The following is a 27,354-nucleotide window of genomic DNA, read 5'->3' on the forward strand; positions in this document are numbered from 1 at the left end:
GACATCTCCAGGTAGAATGCACATGATTAGTGAGAGGTGCCAGATCCCAGGATGAATCTCTTTGAGAAGACAGCCCTGAAGCCCAAGAATCTGAAATGGCTTTGTTGGGTGAGGATCAAAAGGTTCTTTATGTCATATGCCGTATGCCCTGAAAACAGGTGTACAAGAGCAAGATTGACATGAATTTAATAACAAAATGCCCAGTCCCGTCCCAGGTAGGGGAAATGTGACTTTGAGTTGGAGAACGTAAACTGATTACCACAGCTCAAGAGGACGCCAAGGGTGGAAGATTACTTCTCCTGGGTCAATCAACCAACCTGGAGAGCTGTGTCCATGCTGATTGCGAGGTGGGGCTCTTTAGGGAGTTGAAGTAAGACATTTTTCTGAGGGCTGACACCTGCCGGCTTCCTCCACTCCCCAATTCCCAGAATGCTTGCTGCTCCCCTGTCATCCTGCCTGGTAACATGGACCCAGGCTTTGTGCCCCGCCGTCTGGACAAAAGCTGAGGAGGAAGAAGGAGAAGTCTGCCTCATTGCTGTGCTTCTGGCTAACTCCCTGTGGGAAAAGAGGTGGGTGGGAGAGAGGGTGTGTACACATGTGACTCTATATGCTTGCATGTATACAGGGGAAGGGAAGGCCCTGGAAAATTTACAGCTGGGGTGACCTCTGCTGTTTGTTGCCTGAAAAACAATGTGGCATTTGCTGATAGCCAGTGACTTCTCTGTTTCAGCAAAAACTACAAATGAAATTGGTTCAGAAGGTTTGGGACAGGATGCTGACAGGATATGATGTTCGTCTGAGTCCAAATTTTGAAGGTAAGCCACTTCTAGATACTTGAGATCTATGTATTAAGTTGAATAGAGCTGGGACACAGCAAACCAGTCCCACCAGGTAAGCTGACCAGTGGCGTACCTCCAGGCTCTACACTTGTCTCTCCAGATGCCACCTTCCTGACCTGCAGTGGAGCACCGCTGGGATGCCAATTCTCAGGCCTTTTGCTCTGACCCTGGAGTTTCTCCCACTTCTCTGGCTTCAATGTGCAAGAGGCCTTCTGCCCTCTCTACACTCTCTTATGAGGGTACCACAGCTGAGGCACATTCCCTAGTGTGACTGGAGGAGCACTACCCACAGAAATAGGTGTGTGGACCATAGGGTCCTATGCTTCTCAAGCTAGAATTTTCTGTACTGTCATGCTCTAGGGGGAGGGCACTTGAACACACATTCTTTGCACCCTGGGCACTCACCGTACTCAGTTTGTTAAAAACCGAGCACATGATCTTTATCCAGTCTGCTTTGCCTGCCCAGGCCCCAGGTGCTTGTCCCTCATCCCTAAGCCTTCAACTCTCACCAAGTTTTATTGGCTCTACCTCCAGACAACATCTTATCTCTCCATTGATCATGGGCCCCCAAGATCAGGCCTTGGGAATCTTGCTGAATTACTGCAGCGACTTCCCAACCTCTGGTCTCCCTAATGCCAGTGTCAGTCCCTCCTGTCTATTCAACACACCACAATCAGCATGATCTTTATAAATCTAGCTTGATTACTGCAGGAAGTTTTGATGGCTTTATTTAACTTTCACATAAAATCCAAAGTCTTTGGCCTAGCATTCAGATCTTGAGAGCATAGATGAGAAATCACAAGGAAACTGAAGCACAAACTCCCAGGAAGCCCACAAGTCAGTTTCTTCCTATATTCCCTCCTAGCCTTCCCCTTGGAAAGGGCAACTAGCCTGGACCACCCAGCTTTAAGGGACAGTAAAACATATTCTGTGTCCGCAGAACAGGAGTGATGTTCTCTGGCCCAGGGGACACCCAGGAAACCTAAACCAATGGCCGACAAAAGAAAGGGTACATTCAATAGAGGTTCTATAGGAGGTTGAACTAGATACCAATTCTAAAGAATTAATGAATGCTAAGGGTTCACATTTATGCAAACAGATAGAGTTCTTTTGAATACTCATTGCCTCAACCCTAAAGAACACACAGCTGTGAGGATTTGGTACCTGAAGGTAGACAGCTAGGGCCACTATGTTTGGCATGGGAGCCATCTTGAAAGCCAAGGCCATTGCGATAGGCCCTGAACTTTGGAGGTGGGTCACTTGATTGATTTCTCTTGGCTCCATTGCTCCCTGCAGAGTGTGAGGGGATAAGCCATAGTGCACAGGTTCCAAGGTGAGTGTGCATCTGGGGACTGGGAAGCTGGAGTGGAGAGGGCAGAAGGCAGGCTCTTTCAATAATTTTACCCTATAAAGACAGCAGTGCCTCGTTTAGGTGGATTCCCTAGGGAAGAGGTCAAAACTCTTGAGTAAGAGAGGCTGGGTATATGGGACTTCAGGTGTTAGACCACAGCCACCTCCCCCCTTGCAGAATACCAACGTTTGGATCAACTGGACCAAACACTGCTGGGTGTCAAGGGGGTAGCTACCTCATTTCTTTCCTTGTTCTCTTGCATCTTAGCAAAAGCTAACCAGTGAACATTTAGGTACCATGCACATTCTTCCTCTGTTTTTTTTTTTTTTTTTAAGATTTTATTTATTTGAGAAAGAGAGCACACAAGCGGGGGGAGGGGCAGGGGGAGAGGGAGAAGCAGACTCCCCACTGAACAGGGAGATGTGGGGTTTGATCCCAGGACCCTGAGATCATGACCCGAGCCGAAGGCAGATGCTTAACCAACTGAGCCACCCAGGCGCCCCTCTTCCTCTGTTTTAAGGCAAGGTAGCTGTGTCTCAGCAGGCATCCAGGGCCAAGGTGAGGGAGGGAGACAAGGGCCAACCTCTGGGGATCGTCAGGTGTGGATAGTCTGCATTATCTCTGAGACACCCCACCACCATCTTTCAAACAGACTCTGATCTGTTTACAACCTGATGCCTAAGTGGCATTAGGGGTTGGGGGTGGGTGGTGGGTTGCATTAAGCTTTCTCGGCATGCTGACCTGGGGCATGGGAGAAAAGCTGGGTCCTTGGATCGATTTGGTCAAACAGTAAATGAAGGGGAATGTGCAAGAACAACGCAGGACCTTCTTTAGACAGAAGGGGGCACTGCAGGCTCCAGGTCTAGGGTTGTATGTATATGTGGGGAGTGGGGTGGCCAGTAGATGGGGCAGCTGCAGTCTGAATGGAGTGGGCGGCAGGGATGGAGGAAGCAGAGAACAAAGCATAATACTGTGGCACAAGGTGTTCCTCCTAAGGAAACAGCCTCCCCAACCTGGTCAGCAACATTAGCATGCTCTAGGGAGAGAGCTCAGCCCAGGGGAGCAGGAGAAGAGGAAGGTGAGCACCTGCCAGTGGCCTGTAAGTACCAACTAGGTGAGGTTAAAGTTGCTGAGGGGACCGTTTCACTGGGAGAAAAGCGGGCCTGGGCAGAGATTTACAACTTGATTCTGGAAGAGAGTGAGACTCCCGGAATCAAGGAGTGAACACACTAGATTACATTTTGAATTGCATGTAATCCAAGGAGGAAAGATACAGCAGGAGAATGAGAGCTGACACTGGACAGAGATGAGCAGGGAAGCCAGGAGAGAAAGGAAGAGGGATGAGGGTAAGAAGAATAGTGAGGATAAGAAGGAAAATACCCAGAAATAAGTAGTGGTTGATGTGTCAGCAGCCCTTAAAACCCATTCAAACCATCACCTGCTTCAAAGGCAGGTTGAGCCCAAGCCTGTCCCCAAGCCTGTCCCCATGTGTGTGAGGTCATCTGTGGCAAGCAAGATCCGGGCAGTGGCACCTACCCCATGAGAGTCACCTGCCCCCACACCTATTCCTCTTTTTAAGCCAGGCTTCAAGGAAATTAGGCCAAGGGCTTCAGTGTTTAGGGACCCCTAGATCTCCCTATGAGACCTCCCAATAGACTCTGAGTCAAATCTCTCTTCATGTCTGAGTTGGAGTAGAGTTTCAGGGATTAATCCATTTTTCTTCCCCCACAAGTTCACAAGCAGAGGTCTTAGTGACTGTGACCTGTTTAGTTTTAAATAGGAAGCTTTATTACTTCCTTGAGAAGGAAGGGGCAGTGAGAAAAGGAGAAGGAGCAGGAGCCTGGGAAAGCTAACAAAGCTGCTTCCCTCTGAGCAAGAGACTGGAAGCCACACTGTTGTGAAGAGCAGCTCCCTGAGGGCTTCAGCCAGCCCAGCACCTGGCATGACATAGGCTCCGCCATATTGTGAAATGAAGGAATGAGTGAGCCATTTTTATTACTCCTTTGTTCATCTCTTCTTGGAGCACTAGAACTGTGATAGATACTAAGGAGGGAGAGAAGTTGGGACAGTGAAGTTCCAAAGGGGTAGGGAAGTGGTTACTCCTGCCACTTTTCTTGCCTTCCTGAGCTCATCAGGGAGGACAGTAAAGGGATATGGGGCTGAGGCCATCACTCCAAAGATGAGTTTTAGGCACTTTATCTGGAGGCTTCTTGTCTTGGTTCTGGCTACTATGAGAAATACTGTAGACTCGGTGGCAATGACAAGACATTTCTTTCTTATACTTCTGGAGTTTGAGACGTCCAAGGTCAAGGTGCTGGCTAATTCGGTTCCTGTCTTGCAGACGGCTGCCTTCTTGCTCTGTGATCACGTGACGAAGAGATAGAGCATTCTCAGGTTTCTTTCTCTTCTTCTAAGGGTACTAAGCCCATCATGGGGAGCCCAGCCTTATGGCCACAGTTAGGCCTGATTATCTCCTACAGGCCCCACCTTCAAATACCATCCTATTGGGGGTTAGGCCTTCAACATAGGAATTTTGGAGGGCACACAAATATATAGTCCATAACACTTCTATTTCAATGATCCTTTTAAAGATGTGGGGATCCTTCAGCTAAGTTCTCATACTGATCACTGCTAGCACATAAGATGGCCTTTTTGGGCAGATAAAGTAGAAAAAGTTTTCCTTCCTCTGTGCTGCAGCTCTGTGCCAGGGCACATGGCTTGGTGAGGGGAAAGTGGACTGCCTTTCAGCTGGGAGCCCTTGGACAAGGCTCTGTGCTGGCCCTTTAGGTCCCCAAGATTCCACCAGAAGGGATGTGTGGAATCATCAATAGAATTGCCTGCATGGCACTGAAGAGTCTAGAATGAGATGTACAACCCTGAGATTGGTGGGGGGCCCTGGCTGCCTGGTGCTGTTCCAGTTCACTAACTGCACAATACCACTTCCATCCTCCAAAGTCATGTGGGGGGCCTGAAAGGCTATAATAGAAATCTCCATCTATAGAAATCCCTGTCACTACATAGCACTTTGCTGGGGCTTGTTCATAATAGCCTTAAATGCTGGCGTCTGGGATGCATCTTAACTCAGAGGCCCATTTACTTCTCCATTGTCATCCAGATAATTATTTCCAGCAGCACTTTGCTTTCAGAAGCACTGGGCTTGGAGTAACATGTTTATCTCTTTGCTGCTCAGCTTCTGGGCCATCAGCCTGCAGTGAAGCCAGCAGGCTGAATCACAATGGTCATGCCTATTTCCATAGCAACACTGTGATGTAATGCATAGAGGATAATGTGGCTTTGCTATAGAGCTAGTTATAGGCAGCTTTCAGCCAATAGAGAATAAAAGTTTATTCATGCACAGCGCCTTATGGTTCACAATATGCTTTTAAATCCGTGATCATATTTGAATCCTGTCAGTGCAAATAGGGACCTGAAAAAAAGCCCCAGGAGGAAGAAACATACTCAAACATAGGCTTCCACATCCAGTTACCCTTGCACATTAAAATAACAGACAGGTATTCTCATTCACTCACACAAACATACTCACATGCTTATACATTCATTCATGCACACTTGTACATGCTCTTACATTTTCACATTAACATGCTCACACATTTCTCACCTATGAACATGCTAGTACATTTACACACAGACTCATACACTTGCATTCACTCACACATGAACATGCTCACACACATGGACAGACTTGTATATTCACTGAAACAAATGTGGTCACACACGTCTATACTCACAAATCACATATGAACAAGTTCATATATTCACACACATACATGTATAAGCATGTTAACTCAGTCACACATGAAAACATGACACAAGCAGTGACATAACACACAGTCGCTTGCACACAAACATGCTCACACACACTCATGCTCAGACATTCACTCACGTACACAAACACACTGATACATTCTTGAAATACAAACACATAAAATTACATATTCATTCACACTTGCATGTGGACAAAGTCACACAAACAGACTCATAATCACTCCCCCACGGACATACTCATGCATTCAATCACACTTATGAGCACATTCCCACATTCACTCACACATAGATACACTCATTACAATCACAGGATACTCTCACACATGTATTCAAACAATATTTTCACTGACCTGCACATGTTCAAACACACAAACTTGTTCCTACATTCACTCACATGAACATGTTTATATATTCACATGTGCATGCAGTCATATCTTTACTCACATACATGAACCTAAATCAGCATGCACATTAACACATTTTATTTATTTTTATTTTATTTTTTAAATATTTTATTAATTTATTTGACAGAGAGAGAGCACAAGTAGGGGGAGCAGCAGGCAGAGGGAGAGGGAGAAGCAGGCTCAACATTGAGCGGGGAGCCCTATGAGGAACTTGATCCCAGGACCCCGGGATCATGACCTGAGCCAAAGGCAGACACTTAACCGACTGAGCCACCCAGACACCCCACATTAACACATTTTAATACAATCACACATATAGTTACATTTGCTTACATGTGTACCCATGTTTACACATTTGTTTAGTGATCATATTCACATTATATCATCATCATACAAAAACCTCATGAATTTACTATACAAAGGAAAATGTTCACATAAATGTACACACATTCATTCACACACAATGTTCAGACATTCATGCACACATTAAGACATTAACATGATCACAGATATATTCATACATTCACTCACATGAACTTGCTCAAAAATTAACTCTCACATATAGACACTAACACACACACACTTACAACTTCACTTAAAATTGTACATTGTCATGCTCACATACATGAACTTGCTTATACATTCAATTGCACATAGGCAAAATACTATGTTAACACTCACACATACCAACTTGCTCATGTATTAACTCACACATGAACATGCTCACATTCATGCACATGCTCACCAGTTCACGCATAGACATGAATGAACACAAGAATTCATTCATACACAAACACAAACTTTCACACTTGCATATCGGCATGCTCAAAACACAAACATGCTCACGCTTTCATTTACATATGTTCATGCTCATGCACATGAGCATGTTCAGACATTCACTCATATAAACATAAACATTAATATTTCTAGATACACAAACATGGTCACACAGTATCTCACAACAGCACACTGCCATTTTCACTCACATTCACACATACACACATTCTCATATACTTACACATGGACACAATTATACACACGTACTCCCAACATTCACCCACACTCACACAGGTGGACATGATCACATGCACTCACACAATTACACATGCATGAATAAGTTTACAGTTCACATAGTTGACATGCTCATAAACACACATGCACATGCATTAACACATTCACTTACCCTCAACACACACTCACACATATGAACATGAGCACACATTCCCATACAGCAGGATCATATTCACTCACACAAGCATATAAAAACCTACATACACTCACACACTCACATTCACTCACACTTACACATGAACACACAGTATTACTTCCACACAAATGAGCATACATTAAGTCACACGCAAACATGCTCACATTCACTCACACAAAAGAACATACATGGGGCACCTGGGGAGCTCAGTTGGTTAAGCGTCTGCCTTCGGCTCAGGTCATGATCCCAGGGTACTGGGATCAAGCCCCGTGTCAGACTCCCAGCTCAGCAGGGTTCCTGCTTCTCCCTCTCCTCCCTACTCATGATCTCTGTCATTATCTCTGTCTGTCTCTCTCTCTCAAATAAATAAATAAAATCTTTAAAAAAAAAAAACACAAACAAAAAAAGAACATACACATTAACATGTCTCCCACAAACACATTTTCATATTCATTAACTCACATACATAGGCTCCTATAGTCATTCAAACTTGCATTTCAATAATATGCACACATAGCTACATCTTCATGCATTTACTCAGACGTAAGTATCTTCTCACATTCACTCAAACACAAATACATAACACAAATACAAAGCCCACATTCACTCATACTCACATGTGAATACACACATATGCTTACACATTCAACACATGAGCACACTCAAATGTACATACTCACAATCACTTGCACACAAACATAAACATATTCACATATACACATAATGAAGCTGCTCAGATACTCACATGTACACTCATTAACACCTTCATGTACATGGACATGATCAACATTTACACACATATTTTCACATACACCCACTTATACACTCACAGAAATATATGCAGACATTAACTAGCTCACGTGAATGAACATGGTTACATATTCACTCACAGATAAGCATGCTAACATCATACAGTGTCTCACAAATTAACTCATGCATGAACACACAGAAACACAAATTCACATTAACACACATAAACAGGCTCACTCACACACAGATGTGCTCACACATATCCACACAATTACACATTTGCTCACATGAACATGCTAACAGATTTACTCCTCTTCATAGACACACTTACATACACTGACACACATACATTCATTCAAACACACATATACTCAAATTAACATGTTTATACATTCACTTACCCAGATATGCCTCATGTATCATATGTCACTCACACAATTACTGATATACATGAGCATACTCATCCTTAAGATGTTCACACACTCACATGCACAGATGTTCAATTACACAGACACAAACGTGGTCACAAAGTCCTCACATAGACACCCTCACATATAGGCATTTGCACACATTCACACACTCACATATACAAACATGGTCATAATTCACTCATATTCACAAGTATATTCATCACAAACACACTCAAAAAATTCCCTAACATTAAAACATATTCACTGACTCACACAAACATGTTCACAGATGTACTTGCATAGACACACTCATACAGTTATGCTCACACATTCATTCACTCACAAAAATGTTCACATTCACTCACACATGGACATGCTTACAAATTCACATACAGATACTCATGCTCACAAGCATACACTCACGTACACTTGCACATGCATCTTAACATGCTCACATTCATTTGAATACACATTTGCTCACACTCATCACAGAGCTTACACATTTACTCACACAGATACACTCACATGCATATTCTCATATATTCCTCATAAAAATACACTCACACATTAACAAGCTCACACAAATGAACACAGTGGTACATTCATTCACACAGGCATGCTTACACATGCATTCATTCATACAGAACTTGCTCACACAATCACTCACAGACACACTCTTATACACTCACAGTTATGTACTCACACATTTCCTCACACATGTTAACACAACAGTATCATACTCATATATTCTCACAAATGACTATGCACATACCGCGAAGTTCACACACTTACTGACACACATAGATATGCTAACAATGCTCATAAGCCCAGGTTTGCAATTAACTCACAGAAATATACTCAAATGTTACCATGTTCATGTAAACACATTTACACATTTACTCACACACATGAATATGCTAACATTCATGCACATGCTTACAAAATACTTATACATATGAACAGTCCCACTCAAACACATAAACTCATACTTGATTACGTTTCCACATTTACTCCCACACACATATGCTTATATGCATGCACATAATCATATTCTCTTGCACAGACATGTTCACACACTCATTCACTCACCAAAACTTGCTCACACATTCACTCAATTGAACGTATTCACAAATTCACTCACAGTCACATTCACAGATGCTTGCATACACCCACTTACACATGCACATGAACACGCTCACAAATAGAAATGTGCCCACACATTTATTGACACACATACATGATCACACTCACCAGGAAGCTCACACGGTCACTCACACATGTACACGAAGATGCTCACAAATTCATTGATTCAAATATACTAATGCTTTAAAAATACCATACAAATAAACATACTTATAAATTCATTCACACACACAAATACACTAGTATCCATTCACATGGTCACCTATTCACTCATACTCATGAACATGCACATTTACCTATTCACACAAATATACTCCTATTAACACACTCTTATTTGAACAGGCTTACACATTCACTCTCCAGTGTGGACATTGTTATATAAAGGAGCCAAAGTTGGCCTCTGTTTATTGGCCCTATGTCGATTATTTTTTCATAGTAGGTTAGAACCCATGAACTCAAAAGCTGGCCAGCACCTAAGTCAAATTTTTACACATTAAAGTGTTTTAAGTAGATCCCAAATAAGTAGATGTTTAGCCATTTAGAGCTTGCCTGCTTTGCATACTATGCAAAACTGCACCCAACCTCTTCTAGCCATGGATAAGATAAACCCTGGAGCTATAAAAGAAGTCAAGCCAGTGCTGCCTTTCAGCAGTCTCTGACCCTGAGACCCCTTGTTGTATTGCTAAGTGGCATTGTGTAGACACAGAAGTCCCTACTCTGATCTTGGTCTTTTCTGGGAGGTCCCTTGCCTTCCTCTCCTTTTTAGGGGTGGCTCCTACCTGGTAGCCTCTGGAAGGTTTCCTGTCATGAGAGACTTCCCCTGCATGCACATCTGTGAAAGCTTCCTCCAAAAAAAGGTCATCTTTTGCTACTGCCAACTTTTGGTCGTATCTTTTTCTGCGATCAGCCTCCAAATCCCTAGTACTTGCTACCAGTGGTGGTAAGGATAGGGGAGGACTTGGGTGATAATTAGGAAATCAGTATAGGGTCCAGTGGGACAATCAGTTGGCAAAATTATCCTGGACTGCCTTCCCTTAAGTGGTTGAGACTCAAAATTTGGAATGCCTCCATGTCAGTCTGGCATGGCATTTTTCTTTGCTGTATTGTTCTTATATTTTTCTGTGGTCTCTCCTTGTGTGTGTGGTTTTCTTTGAGCCTGACCAAGCAGTGGCACCAGCATTTGAGCCAACCTCTGTCACTGTAACTGACTTTTGGGGTTGGAGGCACTGAGTTCCCTAAGGAACTGCCCACCTGGGCCCCTCCGTAGGCAGGCACTGGACACTGTAAGACCTGTGGGCCTGAAGAGGAACGGGAGAGGTGTGTATGCCTCTAGACTGGGAGTGGCCTCCCTCTGACCCCATAACAGACTTCAGCAGGAGGAGCTCCCTGCCGCTGGGCTGGTGATTTGGGGGAACTCTGAGATGACAGGACATCCTTGTCCCTGGGGACCATTTTGGCAGATAAATGAATCAATCAGTCAGAGATGTTAGGCTGAGGCTGGTCTCTTCGGACACCTTTGTAAACAGCTAGCCTGCCTCTGCTGCCGTCTCATTCAGATCTGTTGCTGATGGTATCATTCTAGTCACTCACCTGAAGGATATGGAGACCTCATTCCTGGGCTGAGCCAGCTAAAGCATCACTTAAAATGACTGAATGCAAGGAAGTTTATATTCCAGCCCATCCTAGAGCTCCAAAGGAGGTGGCTGTCCTACTAAACAAGTGTTCCAAACCATGAGGCACGTGTTGGGCTCTGCTCATGGTTGCTTTTCCCCAGACCACCACCTGGAGAGGAGGTTGGAGTTTTAATTCCCTGGAAGGTCGAGACAGATGGGAGGACCCTGGGAAAGAGGACTGGTGTCCTCTACAAGAACAGACAGCACGATAACATCGTGGTAGTGATGAAGATTATTTACCCTCTGCTTTGCCGCTAACATGAAGGTCATAAAAACAGAAAAGACGAAAGGGGAGGGCGAAAAAGGTGAGGTCAGTTCTAAATCGGAGGAGGGAGTACATCCTCTCATTTATCCTGAGACCCAGGCTCTCCTTAAGGACCTAGCTCAAGGACCAAATGACAAAAGGGCTGTCTGGCTATATAGAACTTATCTGGTGGGAAGTGAGCCCCACCTAGTAGGGGCTGAAATTAAACAATTGACCACCATAATATGGAATGGAAAAATGGTGTCTCTACTCAAAGATCCCAGACAATTAGTGCAGAAGGGGGGAATGACCCCAGAGGAGGCTTTGGACTCCAATATATAATGTTTTCTCTTGAGAGTTTGCCCAGGGTCGTTATGAGGCCTAAATCCCCTATGGATCTGTATTTCTTGGAATGCTGCCCACCCTATGTTAGGCCTCATAATGACCCTGGCCAAACTCTCAAAGGAAAATGCTAGGCTCCGTCAGCTAAGGATGTTAAAATGAGCTTATCGGGCAATATATGGCCTGCAGCCTGGTGACTGGCAAGTGTGAGGAAGCTGAATTGAGTCCTGAGTCCACCTAGTTGTTTCTCAGGGGCAGGGGAGCTCCTAAGATGTGTAAGTTCTCTTTATGGGCAGTGGTGGTTAATGCTAAGACAATTCAAGAAGACATAGCTGCCCTGGATTTAACAGAAACTTATAAAAGACAAATTCACAATCAAGTGCTGCCTGTTAATTCTACAAACAATACCCTACCTGGCCTAAGTCAAAATTACTATCAACAGCGAGACTGCCCCCTTCCTGGGCCAAACAAACCACTTACAGCTAGGTCCCTCTTAAGTGTGGACCCTGAGATGAACAAGAGAGGTTGTATTGGATGCTAAGGGACAAGGGGAGTCCCAAATTAGATGATCTCTGATAAATCCATGGAACAATTACAATATTTATGAGCATTAGATTACAATCTAGGCAGCCTTTTCCTTCAGAGATAGTCCTGCCTTCCCTGCCTACCCTGATCTCTGCTAGTGGCACATCAAGGTCTAGTGGTGTGAGAGCAGGTCCCTTCCAGGAGACAGTCACCTTTTTTATCACATTAACTATAGTTTGGGCTCCAAAATATTAACAACCCTGGCTGGCTCTGATGGACACAGGTGCCTAAATCTCCTAATCCCAGGAAGCACTCAGACTTTAAAGGGATCTCACCAGGAGATGACTGGCTTGAGAGGATTAACTAAAGGGTTAACTATTTGCTCAACTCTTAAAATTGGCCCGGTTTTGCTAAAAATTGCTTCTTACCTGGTTGTTCTCCCCGAGACTATCTCTTTTCCCATGATTGGAATGGACTTCTTCAGTGAGCAGGCCACCTCATGAGACAAGTCTAAGGCTTCCATGCTACTTCTGGGCACTGGCCAGTGGGAAGCATTTAAGCTTCCCCTCCCCGTGCATGAGGTTACTATGCCACAGTACTGGCTAAGGCAAAGCACTGAAGGATTATGGTTTGTCACAGCTGACTTAGCTCCCCTATGTGGCCTGCACTTAAAGCCACTACTAATGAAGGGAGGCTATCTATAAAATGAGTACCACAAGGCTGTTCCCTGTATTAGAGTAGCTCTACCACATCATCTTAATGAATGACATTCCAAATAACGTTGGTAGGTTTTCCAGAATAATAGATTAGGCTAACAGGTCTTATTCATTAAAAGTTTCATAGGAGAGTAAACAATGGTTTGTTTTCACCTTGAAGATCAACAGTGTACCTTTTCCCAGTTGTCTGTGGGGTACATCAGTAGCCCTGTGATTACATATAAAATTTGCAGATAGAACCTAGATGTCTGCCATGCACACCCCCAACCCCCAGAACTCAGCTTTGGCATTATATCGGTGACATCCTCCTCACTGGACCTGGCCAAGCCTGTCTCATAGGCTCTCCCAACCATGAGTGTACATCTCACTGAGAGGGGATGAGCAGTTGCCCCCCATAAGGTACAAGCCCCCCCAAGTCTGTTAAATTTCTGGGCTACATTTGAAACTCAGAGGGGTAAACTCATCCCAATCCGCCAAAAGAGGAGCTCATAGGGCTCCAACTTCCTACATTGGTGAAGGAGGCCCAACATTTTGTAAGAATGTTTCATAAGAATGTTTGGATTCTGGTGCCAAATATTTGCTGGCCCCCATCTCCTGAGTCATCCATAAGTCTTCCACTTCTCAGGGCAGACCTGATTAAGAGCAGGCACTAGATAAATTAAAGGAGGCTATCACTTCAGCTCTTGCACTAGTGCTCTGAGAACAGAACTTGGAATCAGAAGGTTCAGCCACCCTAAAGTTCACTTCTGGGAACCCCTGGACCAAATGGACAGATAAATGCCTTACCCGGGGACTTTTGGTATAATTGACTCTCAGACTCAGGCCAAAGGTTTTGTCACTAGAGTGGCAAATACTGGAAGGGTACTGAGCCTTTATTGAAACTGAAGCCTTTATTGGAGCAGAGCGCCAGCTATCTTATGGACTGAGATTCCTATTATGCCCTTGTGTTGGGAGGCCTGGAGCTGGTGTATTCAATTAAGAATATGCAGATTATGAGCTGCTGAACAAGGAGGCGCAAGCCACCCATATGGGGTTGTCAAGTACCTCTCTCAGCGTCTGAGTTCCCACTTCAGGAAAGTGAAAACCCAAAGGTTGTTTTGATTGAAGGTGCAGTTTAAATACACTCTCACGAAGGAGGAAGGAAGTCAAGTTGTAAGATTTATTACTTACAGATCCCAGAAATGAGGCAAGGGTGGGGTGGGGAGCACAACTAACCAGGGGAGGGCGGTCTTCCATCCCAGGTCAAGATCAAGCAGAAGGTAGAGAGCAGAATATCTAGCACCTTGTAAGGTGGTTGGGGCAGAGGTCACTACTTTTTGCAGGCTCAACTCTAAGTGGTTATTTTAAAAGGTGCCTTGGGAAAAGCAAAGTGGGAACTTGTGGTGGGAACCCTAAACTCTGGTCCTTATCTAAATGTCAACTCTGGGTGTGAGCAGGGTTGTTATACTATAAAATGCCCAGACAGCAACTCAAAATAGTTGTTTTCTCTTCACAGCCCTGGATAATAGAAAAAGCTCCCAGTAAATTTGGATCAGCAACAGAGGCCTCTTTATTAACATGGAAATAGTATCTACTGGATTGAGCTAAACCCAGCCCTACTAGAGTGTCACAGCTCCATGAAAAAACAAAACAAAACAAAAACACATACCCTTCTACTGAAGTTAATTTGCCAAAACTTTCAGGCCTTCTGTTGGTTTACCCATGCAAGGCACCAACCTCTGCTAATGTTATTGAGGGGTTAACGAAACAGGTTTTACAGCCTTTGGGATTGCCACGAGTTACATAGTCAGACTTCAAGTCCGTTTTGCTGCAAAGCAAGCACAACAATGGGCTTAACAAAATAACATTTTGAGGTTTTTCACCTACCCTTTCATCCTACAGCATCAGGTATCCCATAAAGACTTTTAAATCAAGGGCTATTGAGAGAACTTGAGAACCTGAAGTGCTCAAAAATACTGCTCATAGTCCTAATTATATTCAATTCATGTTCCTGTGACATAACTACACCATATTTAAAATCACAGCAATTGGTGAGACCACCAACAGAGATATTTCTATCTGATGGTGTACACCCACACCAGACACAACCCAATTACAAGTTCTCACAGATAGGGGAGCCCTGGTGTTACCATCCACAGATAAGAAACATTCATCTGGTACTTTCGCCTTTCCTTTTTCCCTCAGACAAAACCCAAAACTTAGCCATTTCCTTGATCCTGATGAGGACTTGACATGGACCAATGACTCTGGAAACATCTTCAGCCTGTGTTCAGTCATAACCCAGCATAAACCAAGCAGACCACCCATCACTCTCTGGATAGAGAGGTGCCTTCTTCTGCCACCCCCATCCTTTGCTCCACTGAAGACACTGTGGAATCCAGGAGGCAGAACTAAAACTCTCCCAGACTAAGTAGCACCATTTGAACAATACTCAGAGGATAATCAGGTCCCCTACTGCTGGCCATAGATGACTTTTGACTTTAAGCCCTACCCTGTTACTGTGCCCCTTCCTTACCTGAGAAGTTTCTACCCTTACCAGTGTTGATTGTATGTCGTTCACCCAGGCCCTGGTGATCTACACACTTCTATTGACAAGGTCTGTCTGGAAACAACATTCCACAGATACACCACAGGGAGACACACCACACAGGTCAGATTGGGGACAATAGGAACCATGCTGTTGGCTCTTCAGGTTAGTCAATCACACTGACATGGCCACAGACACCAACACTGAGGCTAGCACTCCTTTTCCTATCTCTACCTATTGTTACTAGCAACACCCATTCTGGCTAAGCTGGACTCTCACTGCTTATAAACCCTGTAGGCTTACTTTTACTTCAAATTGGGTAAGACCCACTGTTAGTAACTAGTGCCATCAAACAAATAGAGCAATGGGCCACTACCTATCAAGTCTCACTTAAGGACCGCCCAGAGGTAATATGCACCCAGTATTACAACCAGGATGCTTGTTATTGTTGCAGTCAGATTAAAAACGTTGTCATCCAGAGCCAATACCAACAAACTGTAGGGTTACAAAGATAAAATTATAAATCTTAACTAACCCTTGGTATAATAACATATGTAAACCCTGCCAAAAATATATGCCTTCACAATTTTTGATCTCTTTTCCTATTAATTACAATGCCCACTCTCTCTCTCTCTCTCTCTCTCTCTCACTCACTCTCTCTTGCTCTTGCTTTCTCTCCAGTACAAGCCCCACTTACTGAGGCAGAAAAAATTGCACTAACCAGGTGTCCAGGGTCACTTTACCATGGATTTCCTCCCTGGTTGCTAATCAGTATATAAAAAGAAGGGAATGTATACAACATAATATTACCTGGGACAAGGCATGCCTAAAATGTCAGGGGCTACAACCCCATTGGGAGTTCTTCCTTAACCTAACCTCACAACACCAATGTCAAGATTGGCATTACACTCAGCGAGAGCAGGCTCTTCAACAATTACAAGGCTGACTGCCTGCAGTAAACAGTCATAGCTTTGGGTTGTTACAGCAAAAACAGTTCTTATGAAAAACATATTTGATCCCTTGTAGAAATCTAATCACTCTCTACATGGCAGTTTCTCCATCCAAATTGACAGCTACCTGTTTACAACCATTACAAAATTTGCCAGGCCTACCAAGACCATCATTAGTAAGGACTTGGGGAAATATTTAAGGGAGACCGCCACCCAATGTTACTCTTCTGGGGGATCTTTTAAAAGCATACACACCACGACTTGTGGGAGAAAATAATGAGAAGCCCAGCAGCAAAGCTAACCTGGGAGGAAAGCTATTGGTATAGTCCCATGACCACCTCGCAGGAGGCTACTTTGAGGCTATTAAAGCTATACAAATAGCTGTCCAAGAAAAAGTTCCACTAGAATGGAAGCAGTGGAGCATGTGGTAATCTCCCACTGAAACATAGCAACACTGTGATAAATAGGGACAGAATTGGGCCAGATACACAACACAGTGGATGTCTATTTTGAAATAATTTGGCCCACCTGTGAGGATCCTGTATGTGCATACTCCACAGTTCAGGATCCAATTTAGTGCATTCCTAAATTAATGACTTTTTCCACACTGCCAAGAGCACCTGCTAAGTTTATTCAGTGCCCATGGGAACACACCGGTGCTAATTGTTATTGGCAGTTGGCAGGAAACTCAAGCAAAAATTACGCCAATCTGAACAAGGAGGAACATACAGTTGCTCACCAGACCAAACCTGCATATTCCCTTAGTCACAGCAATACATAAAGATGGCAAATTGAACCATATTCTGGGCTTAGTTATGCCAATCTGATTTTAGTACACATAGCATATACCTCTCTCTGGCCAAGCTCCACCGTAAACCTCATTTGTCAAAATGAACCTATTCCCCTAACCATCCGTATCCAACAATAATATCTAAAGGCTAATCTCACACAAGTATGCGGGCACTGGTGGGCTGAGTCCATACCATTTTATCTGACCCAGGTGCTGAATGCAAGGCGGATAGAATGCAAGCTTTTTTGTATCATTATGTGCTTCTCTTAATACCACCTGCAATTGCACCAAGCCAAACAAAATCACCTTTATAGGAACAGAAGGCAGTAGAGGAAGCCTGGTGGGCCTATAAGAGAATCAAATGGCTTCCCCTTGCCCGACCCTGGAGAATGTTTCCTGTACTTGGGTTTGGCCCCAAATTCTAGAGTTTTACTTAACAGCTGAACCCTCCAAATACTACCCCCTCCACAACTCATGCTAGACAAAACTCTCCAATGCCACAGATGTTTCATGTGCATGTACTCACTCTCACATCCACTCACTCACAAAACATGCTCACATTTATTCACACATGCTCACATGAGCATCCTCACACTTACATATACACATTAACACACTCACACAGGAACATGCTCACACATTCACTCATATACACTCACAGGCACACCCTCCGACATTCCTCACACAGATACACTCACATATCGACAAGCTCACACCAATGACCCTACTGATACATTAACTTACACACAGAAACTTGCTAACATCCATGCACATGATCATAAATTCACTCATAAACATGAACACACAAGCATTTACTAAACTACACAAATATACTCACATTAACAAACTCCTGTGGATTGGCAGGCATGTTCACACACAGGGAGATATTCAGATATTCACTGACTCACACCAGCCTGCCCACATTCATAGACACATATATTCACACTCATGCTCACAAATTCATGGAGACATGAATATACTCAAACTTGAATGTTCACATATATAATAGTGCTTAATCATTCACTTGCTAAATATCCTATACATCATTATTCACACATTCTATCACACCCATCAGTGCACTCACATATTCTCTCACACATCTGACCATACCTAAACATGGTCACACACTCACATACTCATTCATTTACTCACACAAACATGCTTATAAATTCATTCACACACATAGGCACCCTCAAATTATTTGCATATACATGTATCCCCAGTAAAACTTGCACAATAACATGCTCTCGTGTATAAATACATTCACTATTCATTGATACACATATATGCTCACATACACAAAGATGCCCACAAATTGACTCAAACATGCTCATAAGATACACACATTCACACACACATTTGTAAACTCACTTGTCAATTTATTCACTCATGAACGTGATAACAATTTTATTCACACACAGCATACTCATAAACCACTCATAAACACTCAAATCCATGTGCTCACACATTCACTCAATCACATTAGCTTGCTCACAAATTCACTGTACTGGCACACTGGTATTTGCTTAAATGCATGCACCCACATATTCACTTATATACACATATTAACCTCACAAACAGAAAAATACCTATTCACTCACATACAAATATACTCTCACATTATCATGTTACTCAAATTTACAATCACCCATTCAATCATACATGAACATCTTTACACATGTACTCACACACAAACATAGTCCATCCCTCATACACTGGAATATGCTCACATATTCATCCACATAATAACATCCTCAATTAAGGACATGCTTGTACATTTATTCACTCTTAACATCATACAGATTTACTCATACACATAGACATATTCACATATACTCACATGTTGATACTCATTAACATACACCTAAGAACTTAATCATGTACAATCATACATATTGGGGTGCTTGGCTGGCTCAGTTGGTAGAACATGCAACTCTTGATCTCAGGGTTGTGAGTTCAGGCCCCACGTTGGGTGTGGAGCCTACTTAAAAAAAAAACAGACTCTCTCTAAAAATGAATAAAAGATGTGAATAGACATTTAAAAAAGCCATACTCACATATTGACTCACTAGAGAACCTGCTTCCTCACATGAACATGCTTACACATTTACTCATGAAAATGATTATTCTCACATATTAGACACACATTCACTTGCACACAAATTCATTCACGTGGTAAAATATACTCACACATTAATGCTCTCATAGAGGAAATTGGTCATATATTCACTCACAGATATAAACATACTTACACACAAATGCATACTCAGTGACTCATAAAATAGTATGTTTACACATTTATTCACTCAAACTGGCTCACACATTTAGTCAATTGAACATGATTACAATATCACTCACAGATGAGACACACTCATATATGTCACATGTACACATACATTCCCTCACATGTGCACATAAACACTCAAACACAGGCATGCTCGCACATTCACTTGTAAATGAACATACTTCCAAGCACACATTCACACATTTATTCATAGGAATGTATTTTTCCATTATAAAGCTCACATAGATGAACATACTTGCACATTCACTCACATACACCAAAATGCCCAAACATATGATCACTCACGCAAACATGTTCACAAATTTATTCCAACATAAAGACACATGAATATATGCTCACATACACACATGCACAGATTCTGTACATATGAACACACTCTGAAATCCCTCACACATGCATATTAACACACTCACAAACAAGAACATTCACCCATTCCCTTGCAAGTAAACATTTTCACACTCATCATGAAGCTCACACATTCAGATGTACACAGGAACACATACACTCCCAAGCACATGCTCCCGTGTTCTTTCACACACAGATTTACTCACATTAACAACCTCATGCAAAAGAGAATGCTTATACATTATCACACAAATGAGAATGCTTATACATTAACACATAAATGAACATGCTTACATCTATGTACAAATTCACAAATTTACTCATACATATGAACAGGTACAAACATTTACTTAACCACACAAATATACTCACACTGACAAACTTGTGAACAGGCTTACACATCAGCATCATACATAGGCATGCTTGTATACATGTACCCACACATTTATTCACTGACATGATCATGCTCAGAGGTTTACTCACACTGGTGGGTACACTTATTCACTCTCATGCACATGCTCCCTCATTCACTCAAACAAATATACTCAAAACGGCATGGTTACACACATGAAATACACATTTACTCATTCATCCAAATATGCTTATATACACAAATTTACTCAAATATTCATTCACGTGTATCAATGCTGATACATTTATTCATGTGTATGTGCATTCTTGATTTATGTTCACAGACACATATTCACTTACAAACACAAACCTGCTTAAAAATTCACTCACATGGGGCGCCTGGGTGGCTCAGTCGGTTAAGCACCGGACTCCTGATATCAGCTCAGGTCTGGATCTCAGAGTCGTGAGTTCAAGGCCCACGTTGAGCTCCATGCTGCACGTGGAGCCTACTTCAAAAAAATTCATTCACATACATAGACACTCACATATAATCACTTGTATATAGTGACTATTAACTCACATAGTCTCACACACATGTAATTTCATGCACCCTCCCACTCACAGAGATGTGCTCAGACATTCACTCACATAAACATGCTCACAAAATCACTCACTTATCAGACAGACTTATTTATACTCACATGTACATATTCACACTTCAACTTACACAAAATCACATGATTACAGGAGCATGCTCATATTCACTTGCACACGAACATGCTCATACTCAACAAATGCTCACACACTCACATGAATACACACATTACCAAGCTTAAAGATGAATCCACATTCACTCACAACATGCTTAGAGGTTTACGAACACATAGACAAACATCCACATGCTCACATGTTCATTCACTCACACAAATGTGCCCACAAATTCATTCCCACGCAGGACACACTCATATATGCTCACATTCACTCAATCACATTTTCTCACACATGCATATGAACACACTCAAAAACAGGGACATACTTATACAATCAATCACACACTTGGGCATCCTTATCTTAACATGATCACAAACTCACACGATAACACATTCAATCATATGCACAAGTGTTTGTAAAATCATTTGCATATATAGACACTCTTACATGTGAATATTTATACAAATCACATGTCTAGTCTTAAAATCATATTTACATATTCACAGGTACAGACATCCTCATGTTCACTCACACACACTTGTTCTCACCCATGAGCATGTTCACAATTTCACTAAAACAGAAATTAATGCTCATATGCATAGACACATTCATATATTCACTAACAGACATGCTCAATTTTTGTACACATGTAGGTACACATACATATACTACCACCATCGTGCATATTCACAGATTCATTCATATTGAAGACACACTCATATATCTAACATGAACACATTCCCCTACTTATACATGTTACCACATTCAGAAATGGGGACACACTCACACATTCATTGACTTAAACCATGTGCAGTCTCATAAACTCATATTTACAGAGACACAGTCATATACACTCAGTGCTCATGCTCACCCACTCACACAGGCACATTAACACACTCACAAATGGAAATATGTGTACATATTCACTCACACAAGCACACCACACTCACCTTGAACTCATTCACTCACACAAAGATTCACTTACATATTCACATTACATGTACAATGCACTCACATATAAACAAACTCACAGAAACACATGTGATTAATATTCACTCATTAACACAAGCATGCTAACACTTATGTCCTTGCTCCCAAATTCCATACATGTGAAGACACCCAAACATTTGTTTCAGCACTCAGATATTGTTACATAACACACTCTAAAACATGAAGAAGTTCACAGACTCTCCCAAATGTACATGCTGACATATATGCACATGCTCATTCACTCACTCATATTAACATGTTTATGATTTACTCAAAGGAACATACTGGCGAATTACTCACACATGTATATACACTCCTATACATTCACACCCACATGCTCCTAACATCCACTCATTCATACAGATATACTCACACCTTCACTCATTCACATCAACATGCTCACAAATATCCCCAAATATGTAGATGTATCATACATTCTCATACACACTAATAAATGCACTCCATACAAACATGTTCAAACATTCAGTCACTTGAGCATACGGACAAATTCACACAGGGACACAACCATAAACTCAGATGCTGCCAGTCACACAGACACATACATGTACACATTAATACCCTCATAACCAGGAACATGCTTATAGAGACAGACACAAACATGCTCACATCCACCACAAAGCACAAACATTCACTCACAGAAGAAAATACACTCACGTGTGCTTATGTTCAGATGCTAACATTTCCCTCATACACAAATATATTCACATTAACTACTTTATAGCAGTGACACTTACATAAACATGCTAATACCCATGCACATGGTCACTCACTGACACTTGAACAACAGACACATACCTCAGCACTCAAATATCATGACACTAACCTACTCTCATATGTTCAAGTGCATATGCAAGTGCAAATATTCCTGCTCATATATATGCACACATTCACTCACACAAATATACTCACACCTCACTCATTCAAATGAGCATTGTCACACATTCACTCACACACCAGACACACTCAGGAGATTTATACACACACACTCACACATTCACTTGTACATGTGAATTATCATTGACGCAAAGAGGAGCATTCTCATATATTCACTTGCACATGATCATAGTCACACTCAACAGGAAACTCACAAATTCAAACACAGAAATACACTTACATTCACTGACACACATATACTCATACATGCCTTTACACAAATATAGTCATATGTGAATAAGATCATACCTCCTAATCCATTTAAACACTCACTACACACAAACATGCTAATATGTGTGTTCATGCTCACAAATTCACTCCTACAAATAAGCACACACAAATATTCACTTAAACACAAATTCATACACAATAGAACACTTTCACCTACGACTAGGCTCATACACACACTGTCATATTTATGCTCACATGTATACAAATGCTCAAACATGCACTCATAAGAAAAGCTCATTCACTGACTCACACAAGCATGATAAGCATTTCACTCACATACCTACACACACTCAGATGGTTGGTTTGCAATCTCAGGAGCTCTCTGGGTGAAATTTGAAACCAGCCACTCTAGGGCGCCTGGGTGGCTCAGTTGGTTAAGCGACTGCCTTCGGCTCAGGTCATGATCCTGGAGTCCCTGGATCGAGTCCCGCATCGGGCTCCCTGCTCGGCGGGGAGCCTGCTTCTCCCTCTGACCCTCCCCCCTCTCATGTGCTCTCTCTCTCTCTCTCATTCTCTCTGTCTCAAATAAATAAATAAAATCTTTGAAACCAGCCACTCTACAGGGAGGGCAAAATGAGACCAAGGAAGAGGCAGACCACTCCAGGTTGGTAGGTGGCAATTTTAATAAGCAAGGGAACTTACATACAAGGCTTGTCTTGGGTGGTCACAAGACGAGTAGATCTCCACACCTGCCTGCCAGAATCTTAAAAATTTGTATGGAGTCCTTAATGGGGTTCAGTCACATATGCAGGTCAGATGGTCTCAACAACACATTACTCTCTCAAGGCTGCATCCTTGAAATGGCTCCTAGTGGGTAACAGTGGGCAGAGTGTACATTCCAAGGATGGGAGAGGGTAGAAGGAGCTTCTGATTGCCCAGGTCCAGCTCGCAGGTCAACATGCAGTCACGTCCTCTTGATGATCTCCTTCAATGCTCTGTCCTTCATGACTGGCTCTTCCCCTCCTATAAGAATTACACTTGTGAACTGACTGATCCTTAGATGTTAATGTGGACACAGCATTAGGAATTTTACCTGGTTGTATATACCATACATGAGTACCATACATGTTGGCCAGGGGAGGCAGCACTGTCAGGCATGAGGAAATGGACTAGGGGTGGTATATGTCAGAGCAGGACCCCTACCTTTTCCCCTCTTTTAATGGTGTGTGTTCCATCCCAGGTATAGCATACGGGTCTGGCTTGCAGCAAGATAATCGGATCCCAGTGGAGATTGAGTAGTTCCCTCTTACTCAGGGTTGCAAAATAAATCACCCATTTCAGGGGGATACCCCATTGCAAATTCCAGTAGATAATACCTTTCCCAGGTGTGATGGGTTTTGGTATTCTCAGCAGCATTGCCTGTCAATCCATGGTGAAAGTTGGAAGCAATAGCTGTTTTCTGCAACTTGCATACCTTTCTGGTATTGGATGTCTTGGTAAGAGTCTCCAGTCTGTCATATGGGGCAATCAGCCCTACTGGTCAATCATTCAAATGTATGAAGGCCAAGGACAGTACTTTAGTCCTCCCAGTCAAGATGGTTTTACCTGTTAGTAATTTAATCTGCTGCTTTAATATTCCATTTTTCCTTTCTGTCAACCCTGCTGCTTGCAGGTTATAGGGGAGATGGAATCTCCATTCAGTGTCATGTTCTTTTGTCCAGTCTTGCACATCACGACCTTTGAAATGTGACCCCCATCATTGTGTATTCAATGAAGGTATCCGTGTATGGTACTCAGCTTTTCCAGTCCTCTAATGGTGATAGCCTGAATTGCATGGCTGTAGGGGAAAGCTTGGGTTAGGCCAAATGCAGTGTCCACACAAACTAAAGCATATTTAGAAACTTCACTCAGAGGAAGAGGGCCAATATAATCAATTTGCCCATCCCTCACTGGTTAGGAACTCTAATGGATGGCCTCAGATGCCTTTGGCAGTTGCCTGGATATTGTTTAGAACACGTAGGACATGCTGTTACTGCATTAACCAGGTCACTGTATTTGAAGGGCAATCTAGCATTCTTGGCAATACACCATCTCACTTGGGCACTATGGTGGCCGCTCTTTCTATGTGCCCAATCTACTGTGTCTACTGAAGGGTAGGTTGCTAGAGCTCATACCCAGGCTGGAGCATCAGATTCCTGATTGCCAGGGGCTGTCAACACCTTGTGAGGTGGGATGTGGGTAACAGTGAGGACTGCCTCAGGTTCTTGTAGGCAAATCCAAGTGTCTTTCCACATGTCCTGACCCCACAAGGGCTTATTCATGATCATCTACCCCCTTGGTTTTCCCATTGTTCAAGCCATAGGGCTAATCACCGTAGAACAGCCCAGCTGTCAGTGTAAATGGTTAATAGCCAGAACTCAGGAGAGATCACCAGCCAAACTGCTCTCAATTCAGCTCACTGTGTGCGGTTCATTCCTGTTTCCATCCAGAGGGTGTCAGTGTTGGGCCAAATAGTGACTGTAGGCTGTGAAGATGGCTTGCCTAGACTTGAGACTAGACCCCTCTGTATGCCAGGTATCAGTGGGAATTTGCCTCATTCTATCTCTGCAGGCCTCAGGGGCTGCCACAGGAATGGAGTGGGGGCCATTGGAGGATTTACATATTCTATAGGGCCTAGTAGCTTTCATGTTTCTAGAGACAGTGGGCTGGAGGACAGGGTGCTCCTCTGACGCAAATAGGCATGCCATTTAGTCAAAGTGGGAGTTTGAACCATGGCAGAGGTGGGTTGATGGAACATATTCTCAAATACCCCTTGATAGGAAGGGATTTTCTTACCACAGTGTGCTGTTCATTAAAGCTGTCTGGTCATATCTTATTCTATGGACACTCTCAAATATAGCATTCCAGTCAAAGCCTTGGTAATAATACCAGTGTTTCTAAATGTGTCCAGTTACAAGAAGAACAGATTCTTAGTGAGGTTATGCAAATAAATATGTTGCCATGAAAGTAAGAATCCTCGCTAAGGTTTCCAAATTCTGGAGGGATCAGTGTTTCATCTTTGTTTACAAAGGCTTATGTCAGCAAAGTTTTGATAGCTTAAGAGAGAAAAGTTTTTCTTAAATCTGGAAAAACAAAACATAAAGGAATCAACATTTCAGACAAAAAGTCATAAAAATTATAATCTTCCTCATCGGTTCATTCAGTTCATGTAATTTATTCTTGTCACTCTCTTGTTAGCAGTTTTATGAATTCACGTTTTTCCATTAGAGTTCTGTAAATTCTTACTCAGTTCAGTGGTGTGATCTTAGTTACCACAAACCTGTACTTGTCAGAGTCTTTTCCATGAATCTCTTTGAAGATGAAGCACTTTTGCAGGACTGCTTTTGCAAAAGCATCTGAGTAAAACAGTTATCTGTAAATGACAAAACATTTTAGAGTGGCCATGGTTAAAGATCTGATGAGAAATCATTATAATGCAATTGGCAGGGGAATTTGGTTATTTCTGTGACATACATAAACATAAGACAGGCACAGAGACCCCATAACTTTTGTTCCAAAAGTTTAGCCATGAATCAGGTACAATACAAAACTTACTATTTTATAAATAACAGCTGAATCCAAACTGTGTCTCTGGAAATGGAACAAGTTCAGGTTACCCACTCATGTGGCTAAAGCTTTTTACTAATATTTGAGAAGACTTTAAGGTTTGTATTTGCCCTTGAGTAATCTTATGGAGGCTGTGGTCTAGATTTTGGGCAAGGGAGCTTCTATAATGGTCTGGATTTTAAAAATCCTCTTTCTCCCTTTTTTTTCTTCAGTCTCTGACAATTGTGGGCAGTGTTTTGGGCATTTCCTGGGATGTTTACATTT

At 42.5% G+C, this 27,354-nt stretch overlaps 1 protein-coding gene across 2 annotated transcripts in view; it reads left to right on the forward strand.

Annotated features, from left to right (window-relative positions):
* The window catches only part of LOC118546020 (uncharacterized), a 98,433-nt gene that overhangs the window by 13,571 nt on the left and 57,508 nt on the right, over positions 1 to 27,354 (forward strand). For both annotated transcript variants that reach the window (XM_078063900.1, XM_036108658.2), the window contains exon 3: positions 731 to 815. In XM_078063900.1, the coding sequence (XP_077920026.1) occupies positions 731 to 815 (85 nt within the window). The remainder of the gene's footprint in view (positions 1 to 730; positions 816 to 27,354) is intronic.

Source organism: Halichoerus grypus, chromosome X (assembly GCF_964656455.1).
Source record: "Halichoerus grypus chromosome X, mHalGry1.hap1.1, whole genome shotgun sequence".
Lineage (NCBI taxonomy): Eukaryota > Metazoa > Chordata > Mammalia > Carnivora > Phocidae > Halichoerus > Halichoerus grypus.